Source organism: Gossypium arboreum, chromosome 12 (genome assembly GCF_025698485.1).
Source record: "Gossypium arboreum isolate Shixiya-1 chromosome 12, ASM2569848v2, whole genome shotgun sequence".
Taxonomy (NCBI): domain Eukaryota; kingdom Viridiplantae; phylum Streptophyta; class Magnoliopsida; order Malvales; family Malvaceae; genus Gossypium; species Gossypium arboreum.
This window is the reverse complement of record NC_069081.1, coordinates 119399461-119419261: the sequence shown is the minus strand read 5'-3', so window position 1 is coordinate 119419261 and position 19801 is coordinate 119399461. Positions and strand designations below refer to the sequence as shown.

General features: G+C 29.2%; 2 protein-coding genes across 2 annotated transcripts; both read left to right on the top strand.

The window, feature by feature from the left end:
- Positions 1-6972: 6972 nt before the first annotated feature.
- Positions 6973-10046, top strand: LOC108478128 (nudix hydrolase 4). Its single transcript, XM_017780551.2, has 4 exons — positions 6973-7265; positions 8051-8243; positions 8854-8982; positions 9629-10046. Exons 1-4 carry the CDS (start codon positions 7081-7083, stop codon positions 9737-9739), a joined length of 618 nt encoding a protein of 205 aa, XP_017636040.2. The 5' UTR covers positions 6973-7080; the 3' UTR covers positions 9740-10046.
- Positions 10047-11356: 1310 nt separating this feature from the next.
- LOC108479803 (phenylalanine--tRNA ligase beta subunit, cytoplasmic) lies at positions 11357-19377 on the top strand. Its single transcript, XM_017782599.2, has 20 exons — positions 11357-11542; positions 11644-11699; positions 11791-11891; positions 12173-12302; positions 12390-12505; positions 13230-13296; positions 13844-13885; positions 14320-14361; positions 14539-14615; positions 14785-14911; positions 14992-15159; positions 15680-15802; positions 15907-16008; positions 16129-16263; positions 16554-16628; positions 16887-16994; positions 17949-18044; positions 18177-18260; positions 18681-18773; positions 19151-19377. Exons 1-19 carry the CDS (start codon positions 11485-11487, stop codon positions 18747-18749), a joined length of 1776 nt encoding a protein of 591 aa, XP_017638088.1. The 5' UTR covers positions 11357-11484; the 3' UTR covers positions 18750-18773; positions 19151-19377.
- Positions 19378-19801: the final 424 nt, after the last annotated feature.

Below are 19801 nucleotides of genomic sequence, written 5' to 3'. Positions count from 1 at the left end.
TTTTGGCTTAAGGATGTGCATTGTTCAATTAAAATTGAATTAATAAGTTAAATCGAATTAGTTCAATTAATCAATTTGTTATCGAAATTAATTATTGATCAATTTAATTGAAAAACAGTTAATTAGTCAAATTAATTTATTAATCAAAATTATATATAATATATACTCATTATATATTAATGGAAAGGACTCAATAAATTTTGATATAATTGCCCACAGTAGAATCTATATTATGAATTGAAATAAAATAAAATATAACAATTAACAAAAACACTTTGAACAACTTAGAGAATGTTTGTTATTATGTTTTTTAGTGTTTTCATTGTCATGTTGTTAACTTGTTTGAACTAAAATGAGACCAATTTCAGAAAATCAACTGATTTAGCTTGATTTGGTTAATTATTTAAAAAAAAAATTGGTTTGGTTCAATGAATCATTATGAGTTTTTTGATAAATTATATGAGCTTTTTGATAAATTAGGTAAAATACTAACAATCGGTAGAATTATCAAGATTTAAACCTAAACTTCGATCGAAATGGAGAACACCTTAAGCATCAATCAAACACAATGGATTCAAATATTAAGAGTTTTAAGATTCAATTAATAGCGAAATTCGTGGATTGAACACCTACGGCTACTCTAGTTTGAATTGTAGCTGAATTTTCAAAAAATTCAGTCATTTTGGTTTGGATGACAATACGGAACCCTTGGCCCAAAAAAGGTGAAATTATGTTTGTATCCCTTTAAGATTTACAAAAATGGTAAATTTTCATTTTGGGTCCCAATAAATTTAGAAACCCATTCTGTCTGCATTCTCCCTTGTCCTACTTTTACTCGAAAATTTTATGCCTATGAATATGATGACATCAATTAGTGAGGCTTCCACAAGAAAAAACACTTGATTCATAAAAAAACGAATACGAAGATTAATTTAGATATATGCAAAGATTCAAAGTTATTTAAATTCCATTTTATATCCATGCATATATATATACACAAAGATATGCAAAGAAAATAAAAAAATAAAATAGCTATGAAAATTGTATTATGAAAAGAAAAAAAAAACAGGGGATTAAGTCGTCTTCCCTATATTGTTTAAACACAGATTTATTAGCTTTAGATCCAACAAACCTAGTGACCAACAGAGATTGTTGTGTCGCTTAGCCCCAAAGGAGACCGAGAAATCTGTTGTCGGGAAATATATCTAAGAACAGGTCTCTTCATCATCTCAGGCTGTCCAGGCGACCGGTCAATGATATGCTCCGATTCTTGCTTTATTTTTCGAACTTGGCTATGAATTGGAACACTAACCATGTCTTCTTTTCCTTTGAAATTATTACTCTTGTTGTAGTTGTTGTTTAGCTCCATCTCTGTTTCTTCAAATCTCTGTCTCTGTTTCTTCAAAACTATGTCGATGGTTATAAATATATTAATTATTTATATAGAGAGAAGAAAAGGATAGGGATGAGGAGACGTAGGTGGGCAGTACAGGGAAAGATCGAAGTGGTTTGGTGGGGGAATAAATATCTTCCTTTTCTTCTTTTTTTCCTGCGGATCAAATACCATTGACTATGTTGAAAAGCATTTAGAAAGAGACATAAATGAAATATTTGTATTTGTAATTTATTCGGGTTTGATTAAAAAATAAATTTAATTCGGTAATTATGGAATTGTGTTTAAGTTCCAGTAGTCTGAGGTATTGTTGGAGTTGAATTTGAGTTTAGTTACAGAATTCATACTAAGGGTACAGAGCTTTAAAATGGAAAATCTCATTTTTAACCTTTTAAAACTTAAAAATTTTAAATTAGTGCATGGTAAAAGTATATTTATCTTTTCAAAATGATAAAATTTCAATTTAGTTCTTTGAAAATTAAAAGATATGAGTCATTAAAATGATAAATTTGTATTTTAATTCTCATAAAAATATATAATTTAATTCGACTCTTCATAAAAATTTTTGACTTTGGCCATTCTTAGTCTTATTGATTTTTTAATATATATTTTAATTATTTTAATTATTAAATTATATTGTTGCACTTAATATTTATTATTGGGTTAATCTTAATTATCGAGTCGAGTTCAAACTTGAATATAAAAATTGATAAACGAGTTTAATCAAATTGAGTAGTTTGATTATATTTTGAGCCAAACTAGAACTTAAAAAATAAATATTTGATTGATTTGAGCCAAATCTCGAGCTCAGCTTGGCTCAATTACACTCATAACTAGGGTGCTGGCAAGGGCCTTGCCCCTCTAAAAAAAAAATTCAGTTTAGTCCCTTTAGAAATAATAAAAGAACAAGTTAATTTATTGTAGATTTGAACTTTGGCCTCAAAATATTAAATAATTTATAACCCCTTCAAAATAATGGAATTATAAATTAATACATGTCAAAATTACATTTTGATCTCTCAAAAATTTTATAATTTAGTTTCACCCCTAAAAGAAATTGGTTGCCCCCTGACTATTAGCAGTATATCAAAGGCTTAATTCACTATTTGGCCCCTGAAGTTTATCTATATTCTCATTTTGGTACCTAAATTTTTTTGTCCCAATTTGATACCTAAAGTATCAATCACTTCCCAATTTAGTATCTAAAGTATGCTTTCATTATATTTTTTAGTCCATTTTTTAACAAACATTTAAAAAAAAATATGATAGTCAATCTCAAAATGCCATGCGAGAGTTTTATGTAAAAATATAAATATTTTCTTTTATTAAATATATATATACACATTAAAAAATATAACAATGGAAATAAATATATAAAATTCATAAATTTATATAAAATCTAGAAAAATATATAAATTATAAAAATAAAATTTACAAGAAAATATGATAATTGAAAAGAAATTAATTGAAATTAATAATATTATTACAAAAAATTGTAAAAGATTGTAGAAATTATAAAAATTGTAAAAAATATTTTTAAAGAGTTTAAAAATAAATTTATTTTATAAAATTCTAAAAAGGTATTTAAATTTTAAGGTTTCTTTTGCAATTACTTGAAATTTAAATACTTTTTAAAATTTTACGATAACTTTCAATTTTATGTATTATTTTGACTTTTTAAATTTTATAATTTTATGAAAAACTATACTTTATAATTTTTTATATAATATAAATGATTTTTACATTTTTAAGTAATATAATATATATAATAATTAAAAAAGACACATGATGTATTCTAATAGTGTCACATGGCAAGTCCATGATTGGTTAAAGTCAACTATGTTATTTAATAGTATAAATTTTTTTAATTTAAATTTAATATTTTTATTTTAAATAAATTTAAATGCCACATGATATTTTTTATTGGCACTTTTTGATTCGTAATGGTTTAACAGATTTTTTTAATGGCTATTACAAAATGGATTAAAAATAGAGGAAATTAAATATCAAAATAAAAATTAATATATTTTTAAAGCTAAATCGAGAATTAAAACATATATTATATAATATTTTATATATTGAAAGAATAATAATGTAGACTGGTTGAATTCAAATATAAAAATAAGCGGCGGAGATGTTCACCCAAAATGTGCCAAACTAAAGCATTAATTTCATTTGACTGCCCATCGAATGTTATTTGATGCCTTTCTGTTGTAAATGGATAAATACTAAAGACCCATTCCCATAACCATTTTCTTATATGACGTATCTAGTAAACTTCACCATTTTCTTTTAAGTGTTTACCTGTATAAAAGATTGTATGAAATAGTGACGACATATTATTTGTATCTATTTTTAATAGTTTTATGTCATATCAATACTCTTATCCTGAATTTCAGTATTTTAATTTAGATTTGATTTTTTCGGATAAAATCACGAAATTGAATAAAAAATCTTGATGTGGCATAAAACTATTGGAAAGGGATACAGTTGACATGACGTCACTATTTCATACAATCATTTCCCCTATAAAATATACTACTTTATAGATTTAAAGGCGAGATGTGTTTGGAGTTAAATTAAAATAAAATTGGATAAATCAATTATATATATTATAATTAAATTAAAAATAAATTTACATTATTAAAAATTTGACTGTAATTTTTTTGGTACATATCAAATCAAATGAAAAAAATAAAAGGTATAATATCAAATTTGGTCCTCTTATATCTTTTGTCAATTTGATCATTATTCTTTTTTTTAGTTAAATTTAACTTTCAACTTTTCGAATTGAACAAAAAAAGTAAATATTGAGGGCCAAATTAAAAAAAAAACATATTAACTAAACAAGATGTCAATATGAGTCACTTTCTGTTTCTTGTCATTTGCTTACTCCAAGTTGTGCTTGGATTTTCCCCTCGTTTTAACAATTGTAAAAATTATCATAGAAGCCTCTATATTATATAGAAGAGTTAAATTATACTTTTATTCTTTTTTAAAAATTAAATAAATTAATTATTATATGTTACAACAAATAATAAATTAATTTACTTTTTAATACAAAAATTAATTTAGGATAAACAAATCTGTCAATAATAACGAAGGGTAGTCCTAAATTAAAATTTAGTAACTTAATAAAATTATAATATTAATTTAAGGTGTTGAATCCAATGAAATGAAACCATATTAGATTAACAATAAATCTAAGCTAAACTTAGTTCAGCGAATTTTCCAAATAATAAGTCAGATTCTGTTGAATCGAAGAAAGTGGAACGGTCAAAATTTCAAAGGGGGCTGGGCTGCTTTCTAGATTGAAAATAGAAAGCCGGCTTTCTATATCTGGAAATTTCAAAATGCCGTTTACACGGTCGGTTTTAGGCGGTTAGACCTAAGTTGCGCCCTTTTTTTTTGCCACGTGCCATTACATTCGTTTACCAAACATAATTAAAATTTTCCAGACTTAATTGACCTTACATCCTACCTCATACCAAACATCTATCCATTTTTTTATTCCATCCTAGGTTTAATAATATTTCAAATTTTATAAAATCCATTCCAACATTTTCTTTTTGTATCAATTTTCATTTTTTCACGTTTTATTTAATCCATTTTTTATTCCACGACTTAAGTTGCTCCTTTTTAAAACAGTTAGATATATTATATGCTGGAAATAATAAAATAAATAATACATTAAATTAAAAATAATTTTTAATTTAAAGAGAATAAATATAATTATTTAAAAAATTCTAAATAAACAACATATGAATAATTAAATTTTTGAAAAATAAGGTTGAAACCTTGAATGATTTTCTTTAAATTAAGAGTTTTTAATTTAATTTCATGTATTATTTATTTATTTTATTATTTCCGCATTTAATTATTTTATTAAATTATCTAAATAATAAATTATATCTCACTAAATATTTCACATATGAAATTTCACATCACCCTTATTAACTTTTTAGCGATGTTTTTATCAAATCTATTAGAAAATACAGTTTAAAAAAAAAAAACAAAAGTTGATGGCAAAAGAAACTCAAAAATATAATTAAGACTATTTTAACAAAACATACAAACATTAATTGCCAAAAATGTCATTAAACCTATAATTAAGGAAATTAAGTAGCCATCATGTGTTTCCTAACGAGAATAAAATAGACAATCAGCTAACTAAGTTTATTTTGTTAGCCGATGATAATAAATTTATTTGGTCACAACCATCACCTCGTTGTATACACATAATTCCAACTTATGAAATTAAAAATGACTAATGCTAACCAATCATTCTGTTAAAAGTTTCATCTATTTTTATTGTTAGAAATTAGTCTAAGTACATCAAAATAAGGTACATATGATACACAACGTGTAACTTTCTGGTTATTTTATAAGTCACGCCAGTTTTTAATACTAAAACTAGATGAAATTATTAACAAAAAAAATCAATTTGATATTGGATCTAATGCATACAAACTAATTTGTCCAATTTAGAAGTAACGTGGACAAAAATACAATCTGAATCTTAATGCAATAACCTTTATGATACTTTTAGTGTAACTCAACAACAACTTAACTATAATCAGAATAAATATGGAGGAAAGCCTGCCCAATCATTTATATAAGACTCAAATGGATTAAATTATGCTATTAGTCTTTATACTTTACAAAAGTTGTAGATTTAATCCTTATATTTTAATTTAATCAATTTTAACACTTAATACTTTTTTATTTGATAAATTACTTTTCGAATTGTGGAATTTTAGTATCGACCCAAATCGTAGCAATTAAATATATTTGGCTAAATTAAATTACTTATCACGTACTATGTATGTGATTATATGTTTAGTTCATATTCTCCAATGGAATCATTCTAAGTCTCTAGACCTTTTTCAAAATTTGAATCTTAACTCAAATGACAATCGTTAACTAGATTTTTAATAACTAATATGCGGAAACAACAAATTGACATAACATTAGACTGCCACGTCAAATTTTGAAAATACCAAAATTTAACTTAGCAAATTTAATAGTTATCATTTGATAAATATTGAAATTTTAAAATTAAAAAAGTATGTAGACTGAAAATGATCAATTTGAAGCATAGTGACTAAACTCATAATTTTCATAAAATATAAAGATTAACAACATAATTTAATCATTAAAATATATGATCTCAAAGTTCAAATTTACCATTGAACCAAACCTCACCAAGGAAACTTTTATGTAAAATTGTAACTAACATTTCAAAACATATTTATATTTTTTAACATGAAAAAACATGTTTGATAGTTTTAGGTTCGGTCTCACTTTGGTAGAGTTGATTTTATATCTGTTCGTTTATCTTTGTTAGACTTTTCTTTCTCTATTATTTTTGTGGTGTTTTTTTTATTGATACGGTGATGTTTTGTGTTTTTCCAATTATTCTATGAATATGTTTTGCTGGCAAAAAAAGAAAAAAAAGTTAAATTATATAGTTAAAATAGAAACACCAAATTTAGTCCTCATTTGTTATCCACAATTTCCCCAATAATTTGAGAATTGTTAGAAATAGTTACAAATAATTTACAAATTCAAACTCTAAATTTAGTTGAAGGGTGTGATGTATATAATCAGCACAATCCCAAAGCATTTGGAAAAAAAATATTTCCCCAAATTTTTTTCAATTATTTTGTCACTAAAATTCTAACAAAATGGGGGGAATCTCTGGATTTCTCACAAATTTTTCCCCATTTACCAATCTTTTCGAATCAATCCTTGAAAAAATCCCTGTCAAATTACCAATCCCTCTTGAGAAAATGGTTTCTTATGTTTCTTATCCTCGTACTGGTAGGCATTTGCAACGCTATGATAACAGAGGCTTTCGTTTAGTTGTTGGGTAAAATCTTTTTCCCTTTTTCCTCTTTTTTTTTTTTTTTTTGGTGTTGTTGTTGGAATTCATGATGGTTAGACCGGTTGGATTAAGAACTAATTAAGGTATCTATTTGAAGAAATAGATTGAATCGATTGATTTAAAAACCGGTAAAAACCAATTGAACCCAGCAAAAAAAAAAAAGAGTTGAACCAGACTTTTAATATATATTTTTTAATTTTTATGATTTTTTAATGGTTTATTCAATCGAACCAAACGAACTGGTAGGATTGAAGAATTGGAAGCCTAACCAATTCGATCATTGATCCGATTTTGAATACCTTGAATTTAAATGGAATTTATAACTTTATAATTACGTTTTTTTTTCCTAAAATGAAATTTCTAATTACGAAGACTCTTATATCAAGAGTCAGATTGTAATTTGCCTCCACTACTAAAAAAGAAAAAATTATTTCTATTAAAAATACAGAGACTAATTTGACCCCTTTTTTTAGTTGAGGGGACAAAATACAATTTGACTTCTAGTATAAAAGCCTTAGTATTATTTTTGCCTTGTGGGGTCTAATACAAAAAAGGGTTCATTGCACTAGAGTCCTCAAACTATTATTCATATTTTAAATCGATCCCACACACTTCAAAATGTTTTAATCGAGATCATTAAAATATGTTAAATAAATCTAACCTGAAATATGTTTTTAAACGCATAAATCAAATTAAAAAGACTTAAATTTTGATAAATAAAAAAAAAACAAAAAAAACACTGTAACTTGATATTATAATCGTTGGATCAGGTGTATACCATACAGATACAAGAAACTTGAAGAGGCAAGTTCAAATGAAGAAGAGATTGAAGTGCTTGTGATCAGTGCACAAAATGGTAAAGGCATGTTGTTCCCCAAAGGTGGATGGGAAAATGATGAATCCATGGAAGATGCTGCCATCCGTGAGACACTTGAAGAAGCTGGTGTCCTTGGCATTATTGAAGTTAGTATTTCATACCAAACCAAGCCCTTTTTTTTATATATACGGATAAAGGTAAGGATGAAATTAGAAATTAGAAATTAGAAATTAAAAATTTAAGGGATTGAAATAAAATAATAAAATTTTGAGGGATTAAATTTAAAAAGAATGTTTTAAAAGAACTTCATTGGACCAAATCAATATTATTTCAATTAATTAAGGGGACAATGATTCTACTTTGTCCTCTATCTATGCCGATAAAAAGTAAAGGTTGTCAAGGGGACGAATTTTAGGGAAGTGTTAATTGAAGACTTAAATATAAATCTTTACATTTTGACAGGTGATTAGAAGTGTTCATTGATTGGGCTAAATCTAAACTCGGTTCTAAAACTTTTCCAAGCTCATGCCCAAGCTTACCCCACCCAAATGATTTATATTACTGTTTAATATATATACAATTATTTTTTTTATATTTTACACAAGCCGAATTGAGCTGATTTGAAATTAAAAAAATCTAAATCCAAATCTAGCCCAAAGTGAACTGGACTAGCTACTCGACCTATAAATATGTCTACGATTCCTTTTTACCATTTCTTGATTTTAACCTTACCATTTCAATGTATGTATATTATAGTGCAAATTAGGGAAATGGTCGTACAAAAGCAAGAGGCAAAGTATCTTCCATGAAGGCCATATGTTTCCTTTGCTTGTGAAGAAAGAATTAGATCCATGGCCTGAGAAAAACATCCGAGAAAGGAAATGGGTAAGTAAGAAATCATCATATATATATATATATAAATTTCATATAAATCAAGTCAATTTTCTTAAAATAATTGTTAGTTTGGACATTAAATACTAAATCGAGTTTGATGTGGATCAATTTTAAAACACTTGATCAAATTTTAAATATGATTATACTAATTACATGAATAACTTGAATTTGATATGTTAAGAAAGCAACGATCTTCTTGAATTTTAATGAATTATTTGTTTTTAACACATCAAATCTAAACTATTCATATAATAAATACACTCAAAGGTGATGTCATAAATTTTATACTAGGGGCCAAAAGACAAAATTTACGTTTATTAGTTACAACTTTATACATAAAGGCACAATTTTACCAAGAAATGGGGGTTGCCCTCTTTGGTAAAATTGCTTTTATGTTCTTTTGAAAATCATGGAAATATAAATTAGTATGATGGTAAAAATATTTTTTAGTCTGTTAAAATTTATAAATCTATTTAGGCCCCTAAAATCTTTTCCTTTTTTGCCCTCTCCCCTTGTGCCATTCATGTATTTAACACATAATTTGACGATTAGGTTAATGAAAGAACCTAATTAATACAATATAGATACTTTAAGATAGGATTTGGAATTTGAGACTAATGTTATTTTGTTTATGTAGGTAACCATCTCCAAAGCTAGAGAAGAATGCCCACATTTGTGGATGAAAGAAGCTTTAGAAGAGTTAGTCCGCCGCCATATGCAGCCGCCAACGGATGAGAAAGTAAATTGAAAGAACTTGCAAAGTGAAGGGGGAAAAAACAATTTATAGCAATCATGGGATTCGTTTAGTGTAAATTCTAAGTACTTGGTCCACCATTTTTTGGGTTCTTTCTATTGGTGCCACAAGTAAGAAGAAAAATAAAGTTGAAGAACGATGCATAAATGCATTTGAAGATTGTAGGCAAAAGAATCTCGTATGTACAAATATCTTTTGATTTTTCAAAATATTCTTTTGTGTATGTAAAATATATATTCATTCTTTGTACAAAATTAATCCCGATAATGATTTTTCATTTATTTATTGTATAATTATAAAATTATTGGACTAAATCTTTGTACGGTTAATTTTATTGCTATTACTATTGTAATGCTATTGTAATTTAAAGTATATGGATCTGAACATGCTAGAACATGTAATATAATTTACTTTTAAGGATTTTGAGTTAGAAGTAGTTTAGATATTGTTTAAAAATAACTAAGGTAAAACAATATTTAGTCTATGAACTTATCAACTTTTACTTAGTCAATGGATATCTTTTTGGTCCATGTGAATCTCAAAACTTGACACAATCTCAAAACGCTATGTAATCATATTCGAATAATACATATTACTTTATCCTAAAAAATAATAAAAGTAACCTTCAAACTCAAATTACAAAATTTGAAAATACTATCCTTTTGGAAGGGCCATCATATTTATAATAATTTTCCACTTTAAATAAATTAATTAAATTTCAAACTCATATAAATATAACAACATTTTTTTTAACCATTGTTAAATATTAAAGGTAATACTTAGGGATGCAGTGTGAGGAGACGAATTTTTGCCTCCTTTGACTCCCACTCTTAACAAAAAAAAATTTCACCCTAAATGCAAAACTTGAAATTTAACATAAGACTTGACTCCTAACCTAATCAAAATTTAATTTAATTATTTTATTTTTTTATTTTTGAAATAAATAAATTTTTTAGCTTAAACTTAAAATATTTATTTATTGAAAACAATAATTTAACATATACATATATTAAGGACATTTTTATAAATATTTTTGGAACGGGTGAATTCACCACAAACCTGAGCTCGACCCAATCTTAATTTCCACCTATTTTTTTAAGCAATCAATGAAATCTCTTAATTGATATTTAAATTTAAGCAATGCTCAATTAATTCTTAATTGTTTTCACTAATAAAAAATAAAAATTTAAGAAATCTAATTTTTTTGAATATTTACTATTTTAAAAAACATACTAGAAATGATTAGATTTCACTGCATGCCACGTGGCCAAGGTGAACTTAACAAAAAGTTAATGGTGTAAAAGATGAAATATTAATAGATTGTTTAAATTGATTGAAGGCTCAATGAATTTTATTTTTAATTGAGGATTAATTAATTATTAAATTATTTTTAAAGGATATTTTTTATATAATAAGCTTAAAATATTTAATATTATATTTTTAATTATATTATATATATTTAATTAAATTTAAATTTAAAAAATATTTATATTATTTAAGTTAAATTCAGGCTAAGTCTCGAAGTGTGAAAATTTTTATCCAAGGCCTATCGGGCCCCACGGCTACCCATCATTTGGAGAGTCATCGTTTATTCAAATTTAATAGTATAAAGACTAATTTGATAAGATGTCCATAATAGAGTACCTATCAGGTAAATTCACCCAATAGGAATCTAGTTTCGATAGCTAAAACCCTTTTCGTGACTGTGTTTGCTTTGAGAAACAAACACAGCTGCCGCCATGCCCACCGTCAGCGTTGGGAGGGATCGTCTTTTCACAGCTCTTGGCAGATCTTACAGTGAGTCTCTAATTAAATAAAGCCTCATTTTCCTCATTTTTTAATCGAATTTTCTCTTTAGCATCTAACGGAAGTGAAAAAATAAAAATAAAAATTCTCAGCTCAAGAAGAGTTTGAAGATCTGTGTTTCAGTTTCGGGATTGAACTTGATGATGTGGTGAGTGTTTTTGTTTTCTTACGATTTGTATTTATGAAAACCGTTTATGCGTAATGAAATTTTGAAGAGTGAATTTGATATTGTGAATCAGACAACGGAGAAAGCAATAATTTCGAAAGAAAAACATTTGGAAGAGGAAAAACCTACTGCTGATGATGAAATCATTTACAAGATTGAAGTGCCTGCTAACAGGTTTTATCACTGCTTATCTTTATGAAATTTTATGTTACTTTGATTTCGTTCTAATGATTTTGAAAGAATAGAACAATGTAGGTAGCTTCTCGAATGTTGTTTATGTGTTTATTTTAATCTTATTAAGACCATTAGTCTAGTAACTGTTAGATTCGTTTGCAAAAATAGCTTCAACTTGAAATTAATCTAGGTGAAAATTGGGGAGAATTACTTGGAACTTGATAATTCGTGCAAATTAAAAAGAAAAAAATTCAATGAAGGTTTCTTTGATTCCTGGACAGGTACGATTTACTTTGTTTGGAAGGTCTTGCACAAGCCCTTCTAGTTTTCAATGGAAAGGAGAAGATACCTAAATACACAGTTGCCAACATTAGTAAGGCATCGATGCTTAAAATGCATGTGAAAAAAGAGGTAGTTTTGAAGGTTAAAAAATTGGTTTTGGGTATTGACATACTTTTGGACGTTACCGATAGCTTAGTTATTTCCCTTGGCTTGCAGACATCTCTAATCCGGCCTTTTATTGCCTGTGCGGTTTTGAGGGGCATAACTTTTGATGAAGCAAGCTATAACAGCTTCATTGATCTCCAGGATAAGCTGCACCAAAACATTTGCAGGTATCCTCATCTAACTAGTAAATCTGCTTACCATTTTCTATGCAGCCTCTGTTTGTTTAGCTTGAACCAGCAAAATAAATTAGCATGACCTTTGTTGGGATGACAGGGTGGGGTGAAAAGTAATCAAAAGGGGGAAATTTGTGCACAAAATTTGGTATAAAGCAACATGTATGAGTTTCATCTTCACGATACTGAAATTTAATTTAGCCCCTATGCAGAGCAATTCATTTCTCTATGCATGGGAAGTTATTTTGGGAGTGGTAGCTGCATTCAGCTGTTGAAATGAGTGTCGCATCCATTTAGAATTTTTCCAGCACTAAAACTGATATTCGCTTCCAATTAGAGCAGGATTCTTGCGCCTGGATTTTAATTTAAAGTAATTTTGACAATCACTTTACTCTTGAAATGTTTTTGATGAAGACAAAGATGATTTCTTTGTTTTGTCACAATAATCTGAAATGATTAAGTTTAGAAAGAAATTACATTGTTGAAAACTGAAAGTGCTGACAATGAAGAAATGAAGGCTAAATCTGAATTTTTATCATCGAACTTGTTTACAGGGACCTTAAATTTATGTACTTTTCAGACTTTCTTTCTTTCATTTTCAACTCCTTAAGTGTTAATGCTTCAAAACTTTATAAACTAAAGCATCCAATTATTATTGTACAAAGGTTTCACATTTTTTTTTCAAGTTATTCTGCTTACATTTACTTTATCCGTTCAGGAAACGGACACTAGTTGCTATTGGGACGCATGACTTGGATACATTACAAGGGCCTTTTACGTATGAGGTGTGTTTCCTAATAGTCTAATACATTTTTTATTAATATAATTGTTTTGGTAAATTTCTTATGGCACGTTGAAATGTTGGGCATTCAAATAGTTGAACATGCTTTAGAGCCTTGTTAAAGGTCAATCCTTGAGGGGTAAAGGGCAGTTGCTCCTTCCCAAGGCTGAAATCTGGTGTCTGTTGTTAATTTGGTCAAGCAGCCTATGCAGTAGATGAGATATCTTTTCATTTTTGTATTTTCGTTGGCTAGTAGAGGTTTATTTGTTATTTTTTATTTACTTTGCATCGACTGAGCTGTCGATTGTCTATTGGCAAGTTGGCAATGTTAGTAATAATTTTTTTTTTCTCTATTTTGTTAACTGCTAGTGTAATTGTTACAATTCATATAGTTTGCTCAAACTCCTTGAGTTCTTTTTTTCTCTACCCTTTCAAATTATCAACGGAGAATATACTGTTTGATAGGGAATTGTTGAACGAATGTAAAGTTTGCTTTGATCTTTGATCTTCTAATTTGTAAGCAACTACTTAAATTTGTATGTTTATTCCAGGCGTTGCCACCTCCAGAGATAAATTTTGTTCCACTGAAACAGGTATTACCATTTTCTGAGTGATACTATTTACAATGTTCTTATTGACTAAAATATCTATTTGTACCTGGTCACTTTTATTTTCATTTGTTCGAGTATTAGGAACTTTGCTTATACTAGATGGAAAATGATTATTATTAGTTTTTTGGGTATTGTTTGAATTTAAAAACTGTTTCTGGAAATTGTTACATTGCTTTATAATCTTGGCCACGTAATGCTTTGATGTTTTAGGAACAAAGCTTCTTAAGGGTGCCTTCTTCTGTTTAAACTACCTTCATTTTTCAGGGATAGCAGTTAGTCTTTACTTGAGCATTCTTTGTTGATCATGAACTCCTTTATTCCTCTTGTTAATCTTCTGCACACTTCTATTCATTTGAAAAACTTTCCTCAGTCCTCTGAGCAAACTGATTTCCCTGGAATTGATCTTTTTAATTTAGGCGAAGAACTTCAGAGCTGATGAGCTGATGGAATTTTACAAGGTAAATTTTCATAAAAGCTTATTTGTTGTGCTTACCTGTGAAGTTGCTTTATTAAGCTACTAGTATCTTGGTATTTCTGTCTGTACCTTTTGCGCTTGTTTCTCCTAGTTTTAGATGGAATTTGACTACTTTTATTTCACTGAAGGGTTATACTAATATGTAGTACTAATATGACAGTCAGATTTGAAGTTGAAGAAGTTCTTGCACATTATTGAGAATTCAAGTGTGTACCCCGTCATTTATGACCGCAATAGGTATGGGTGATTTTGGTAATGTGCATCTGATTATTGATTTTAGCTTTGTGACAACAGCCGATTTCACATTAAACTATAGCTACTTAACCTTCTACCAACGTTTACTCCTTTTGAATTGTGTACTGAAATACAGCTGGATGAACTTTCTGTTTTTCTTGTCTTTACGCAGAACTATTTTGTCTTTACCACCAATTATCAATAGTGCACACTCGGCAATCACTTTGAAGACAAAAAATGTCTTCATTGAATGCACTGCAACTGATTTAACAAAAGCCAAAATTGTTTTAAATACAATGGTAAGGAATTGAGTGCTGTTAGCTTCTGTCCTCACCTTTATACAAGTAGTGGTAAGAATGAAATTTCTTTCTTTCCACAGGTAACAACATTTTCAACATACTGCAAAAGGAAATTTGAGGTGGAACCTGTTGAAGTGATATCATTTGATGGAAAGTCAAGTGTTTATCCAGATTTATCAGAATATAATATGGAAGTTCCACTATCATATATTACCGGTTCCATTGGAGTTCCTCTGGAAGTAGATGAGGTTTTACTTCCATTTTCATTTGCCTCATATTTCTTTGTTATCTTTTATGTTGTCATATAGTGAAAATAATTGTTAATGGAGTTCCACTCATGTTGATTTGATTGTTTTTGTTTTGATCTTTTTATGTGTTGTAAACTGGTATATTTTGTCTGAGATTGTTCACCAAACTGCTCATTTTAATGTTGCAGTTCCTCTAGTGATGATGATCTAGTAAAGGTGGGTGAATAGGTTTTATAGCGTGTTCCTAACTTCTCGAGGAAAATAGGGAAAACTGAACAGAGAGAAAATAGAGCTAGAGAATAAGCCCCTAAGCTTCACACCTAAGCTTCCCATCATTAGGCATGTGGTCAATCAAGGCTTTGACATTTGAACCAGCCTTACGATGCCTCCTAGGCACCTCTGGGGGCTATTCTTCCTGTCTGCTCATCATCTAGAAGCCTGCTTATTGGATGTAATTTGATAACCATACCTTTGTAGCTAGCTATTGCTAATATGTTTTTCCATTGTCTTCGCTAAACAGGTCACAAGTCTATTAAAACGAATGCAATTGGATGCTGAAAAAGCTGAATCGGGTGAAGCTAAGATCAGTGTGTCTGTACCTCCAACCAGAAGTGACATTCTTCATCCATGTGATGTTATGGAGGTAATGAACAAATGAATCGTAGTTTGCTGACACATTTTTGGGGGAAATGTTATTGGGCTCATCCCTTGTGGGTTTCTTTAAATGAGGCTCTTGATACTTTTCAGGATGTTGCAATTGCTTATGGCTATAATAATATTCCAAAGAGAACGCTTTCTTCTTTGAAGCCCCTTCCCTTGAATCAGCTCAGTGATCTTATTAGATATGAGGTGCCTAAACACACAGTTGCCTAAGCTTAATTATTCAGCATGCTACTGCTTGTTTATTTTTATCTGTAGAATTTTCTTTTTATTGTACATTTTTTTCTAATGCCCTAATTTTCTTTTTAGATTGCGATGAATGGTTTTACTGAGGTGTTGACATGGATTTTATGTTCTAAGAAAGAGAATTTTGAGATGTTAAACCGGAAGGATGATAAATCCACTGCAGTGATCATTGGAAACCCTCGCTCTTCTGATTTTGAGGTTTGCATTTTAGACTGCTTGAGATGAGTGGTAGCTTTCACTATTCTGTGTCAACCTAAAAGTATTTTCTCAAGACTTCTTGGAACATCATGCATGCCTATGTTTGTGACAAATTTATTTTTGACATGACTTCAAAATTGAACAGTCAATTGAGGAGTGATAAATATTTGGTCCATTTGAAGGATGAAAGGAGAAAAGGGAAGGAAAAAAAGGAACTGTGTTTTTCCTAGAAGCCTTTATTGGAACTCTTTCTAAAAGAATATTGAAGATTGCTTATTCTGTTTGCATAGGTGGTCCGCACAAGTCTCATGCCTGGCATGCTGAAGACTGTTGGACATAACAAAGACCATCCAAAGCCCATCAAGGTACAGTTTTGGTTTTAAATAATTCAGGCTGAAACACTCGCAGAATATAGTGTTAGAATTTTACTTTTTTGAACTATGGCACCTTCTGTAATAGTTGTTATAGCTATTTCTTTTACACATATTTCATTGGAAGATGGTCCCTTAAAATTAAAAGTTCTTGGATTACTGTTTTACTGTTATGCTTCTCAAGTTTGACTTCATTCTTAATTTATGCTCACCACTTACATATATTTTTTCTATATTTTTGAACATGTCCAGATTTATGAAGTGGGTGATGTAGTACTTTTGGATGAGAAGAAAGATGTTGGTGCATCAAACCGCCGCCTACTTGGTGCATTATATTGTGGTGCTAACTCTGGTTTTGAGGTAAACCTCTTGTTTTTGTAATTAGATAACTCCATGTGAATTATTGTAATCTTTAATTGTCAGTTCTTGTTTAAGTTGGTGAACTCTAATTCCATCTTGTCCACGCATGTCTCTGAATGGTCTTTGGTTGAGAGCTAGCCGTCATACCCACCCATAGAAATTAGAGGGGGAAAGAAAATGAGCTAGGAGCTTTAAGAGTGAAGCCATTAGTGAACTTCGTCTGGGCATATATATGGACATTGTGATGGTGTGGAGCTTAGAGAGGTACAACAGGGGATAAGTTATGCCTTCAAAACCCTCTACCCTGTCCTTAAGAGTTTCGAAATTTGAGAGATGGTACTCGAGTCTGTAGGGGGGAAAAACAAAAATCAATGAGAGCTTGGAGAAATACAAAGGGCAAAAAGTTATGCCCTCTAGACCCTCTACCCTCTCCTTTAAGAGTTTCCAGTTTGGAGTGGTGGTACACTAGTCTTTCCTTCTCAAGGGGCCTTTTGTTTTTTTTCTCTTCACCTTTACTCCTTGAAAACCAAACCAGATAAAGTTCCATGTAAATGATTATTTTCTTCATGCGCTAATAAGTTTTCATCACTTTATTAATAGTATTACGTGCACTTAATTCTATCTGTTTTTAAGCTTGGATTTAAATTAAACATGTTTAAGAGGTGTGACCTAGTCCAAATGGTTCAACTGGTCTAATTGAACAAGACAACTATGTAAATGTCAACCATTACATTGTTGTTTATCAGCCAATTAAAATTATTATTACATGATGTCGTAGACCTCTCCTAACCCTAAAATTTATTGTAACTTATAGTGGTTACAACTATCTGCTACAGTTTAGCTATTCTGCAGTTTAAGCACTATGTAATGTCAAAACATTCAAAGCACAACAATTATTTGTTTTTTCCCTATGCTTTGATGGAACCTAATGAAGTAAGTACCTCTTGTCTACAGTTGATTCATAGCCTGGTGGACAGAATCATGGAAGTTATGGGGACTCCTTTTGTTCCAGTTGGTGATAAATCAGGATATTTTATAGAGCTTTCTAATGTAAGAGTGTAGTTTTCTGTTCTCTATTTTCTTTAGTGCAAGAGGGAGAGGGAAACGGCATGAACGAAAAGACATGTTCTTTACCACCTACTTTTAATCATGGTGTACTTACGGTATTTATGTTTACTTCAGGAGCCTGAATTTCTGTCAGGTAGGCAAGCGAAAATCATTTACAAAGGAGGGCGCATTGGCATCTTTGGTATCGTGCACCCTGAGGTATTGTACTATTGTGGTTGGAGGTTACGTGTGTTCCCTTGATTCTTTTCTCAACCTTTTGTTAATTTATTTTGCCAATGGAGAGATCTATCGGAGTTTATTTTTTATTTTTCTTAGATTTTGGCTTAAAATGGCCTTCCCTTAGTTTTTCAGGAAATTTGTAAAACATCTTTCTTAAAAAAAATTTTGGCTCATTTTCAGTCTTTTGAAAATCTCTAATTTATAGTTCTTGCTCTAACCATATTGCACATTATAGATGATTTTTGCTCCAAATTGGTCCCCTCCCTTTCATTTTCTTGTTACATATTAAAATGAATACTCTGAAACTGGGTCAGCATCAACATTATATGACTTCAAATTAAAGTGCCTTGATGACTAATATATATAAATATATATTCTTTTTTGTTGTGTGGCGTGCAGGTGTTGAATAATTTCGACATTCCGGACCCATGCTCCTTCTTGGAACTTGATATAGAGAGCTTCTTATAGGACATGTTCCATTGACAGCTGAAAGTAAGTTCGTTACATCTATATCCCTTTTGTCCTCTACATGCCTATTATGATTAAAAAGTTCTAGTTTATTATTTTCTGTCTGAATGAATGAATTCTTTTATCATTTTATTTACGGGTAATTATATACACGGCCTATGAACTTCTCTCTAATTTATAGTAAACAAGGTTAATCGAGCTTGAGCCTGAGTAGCTTGATTATATCGAACTCTGAATTTGAGTCAAGCTCGAGGTTGACAGTAACTGAGCTTGGCTTGGCTCGATTACAACCCTAGTGGCAGTGTATGAAATGATTCTCCTTTATTTAATCGTTTTAAGGATTCAAATAATACCGTATAGTGCTTACACCCAGCTTTTTCTATGCTTATTTGAACAAACAGGTAGATCAGCAGTTGTACTTTGCCAACTTGATACTGTTTTATTTTTGGACTTGCAATGTTTGCTTAAGATTTAAAGACTTGCCCATGAAAAATGTTAGCAATTTTTAGCTGTAATTTAATTTTAGACTATTTAAACAAATATATATTTTTCCATGTCTGTATGTTTGCACTTATTATATTACTTTTAAGGATTTTTTTTTATTGATATGCATTTTTTTAATTTAAAATCAAGCATTAAATCCGATTCTTCAGATTATCATATTGATTGTAATAAATTAGCCTTCGAGGAAGGTTTGTAAATTATTATGACCAAGTTTTGGTCCTTAAACTTTGGTTACTAGGTTTATATTATTTTTACTTTTTATCTACCTGAATTTGGTAATTAGTTTTATTTTAGTTTCTCAACTTTGATCATTTTAAAGTTCGATGTGATATTATGAGATTATATTATTATCACTTGATATTTTAAAAGTAATTATATTGTATAATCGTGTCTTCAAATCTTAATTAGATTCAAGTTTAGGGATTAAAATAGATTTGGTTGTCAAAATTAAATATTAAATAAAGTATCAAGTTCAAATGTAAAGAGGACAAAAAAAATACAGGTATAAAAAGGATTTAATTATCAAATTTAAAAAAATGAAAAGAGAA

Coding starts and splice junctions, on each gene's coding strand:
- LOC108479803 (XM_017782599.2), top strand. CDS start 11,485: ATGCCCACCGTCAGCGTTGGGAGGGATCGTCTTTTCACAGCTCTTGGC. Junction 12,506..13,229: donor CTGCACCAAAACATTTGCAG/GTATCCTCATCT, acceptor TTATCCGTTCAG/GAAACGGACACTAGTTGCTA. Junction 18,045..18,176: donor ATTTTATAGAGCTTTCTAAT/GTAAGAGTGTAG, acceptor TGTTTACTTCAG/GAGCCTGAATTTCTGTCAGG.
- LOC108478128 (XM_017780551.2), top strand. CDS start 7,081: ATGGGGGGAATCTCTGGATTTCTCACAAATTTTTCCCCATTTACCAAT. Junction 8,244..8,853: donor GTGTCCTTGGCATTATTGAA/GTTAGTATTTCA, acceptor TGTATATTATAG/TGCAAATTAGGGAAATGGTC. Junction 8,983..9,628: donor ACATCCGAGAAAGGAAATGG/GTAAGTAAGAAA, acceptor TTGTTTATGTAG/GTAACCATCTCCAAAGCTAG.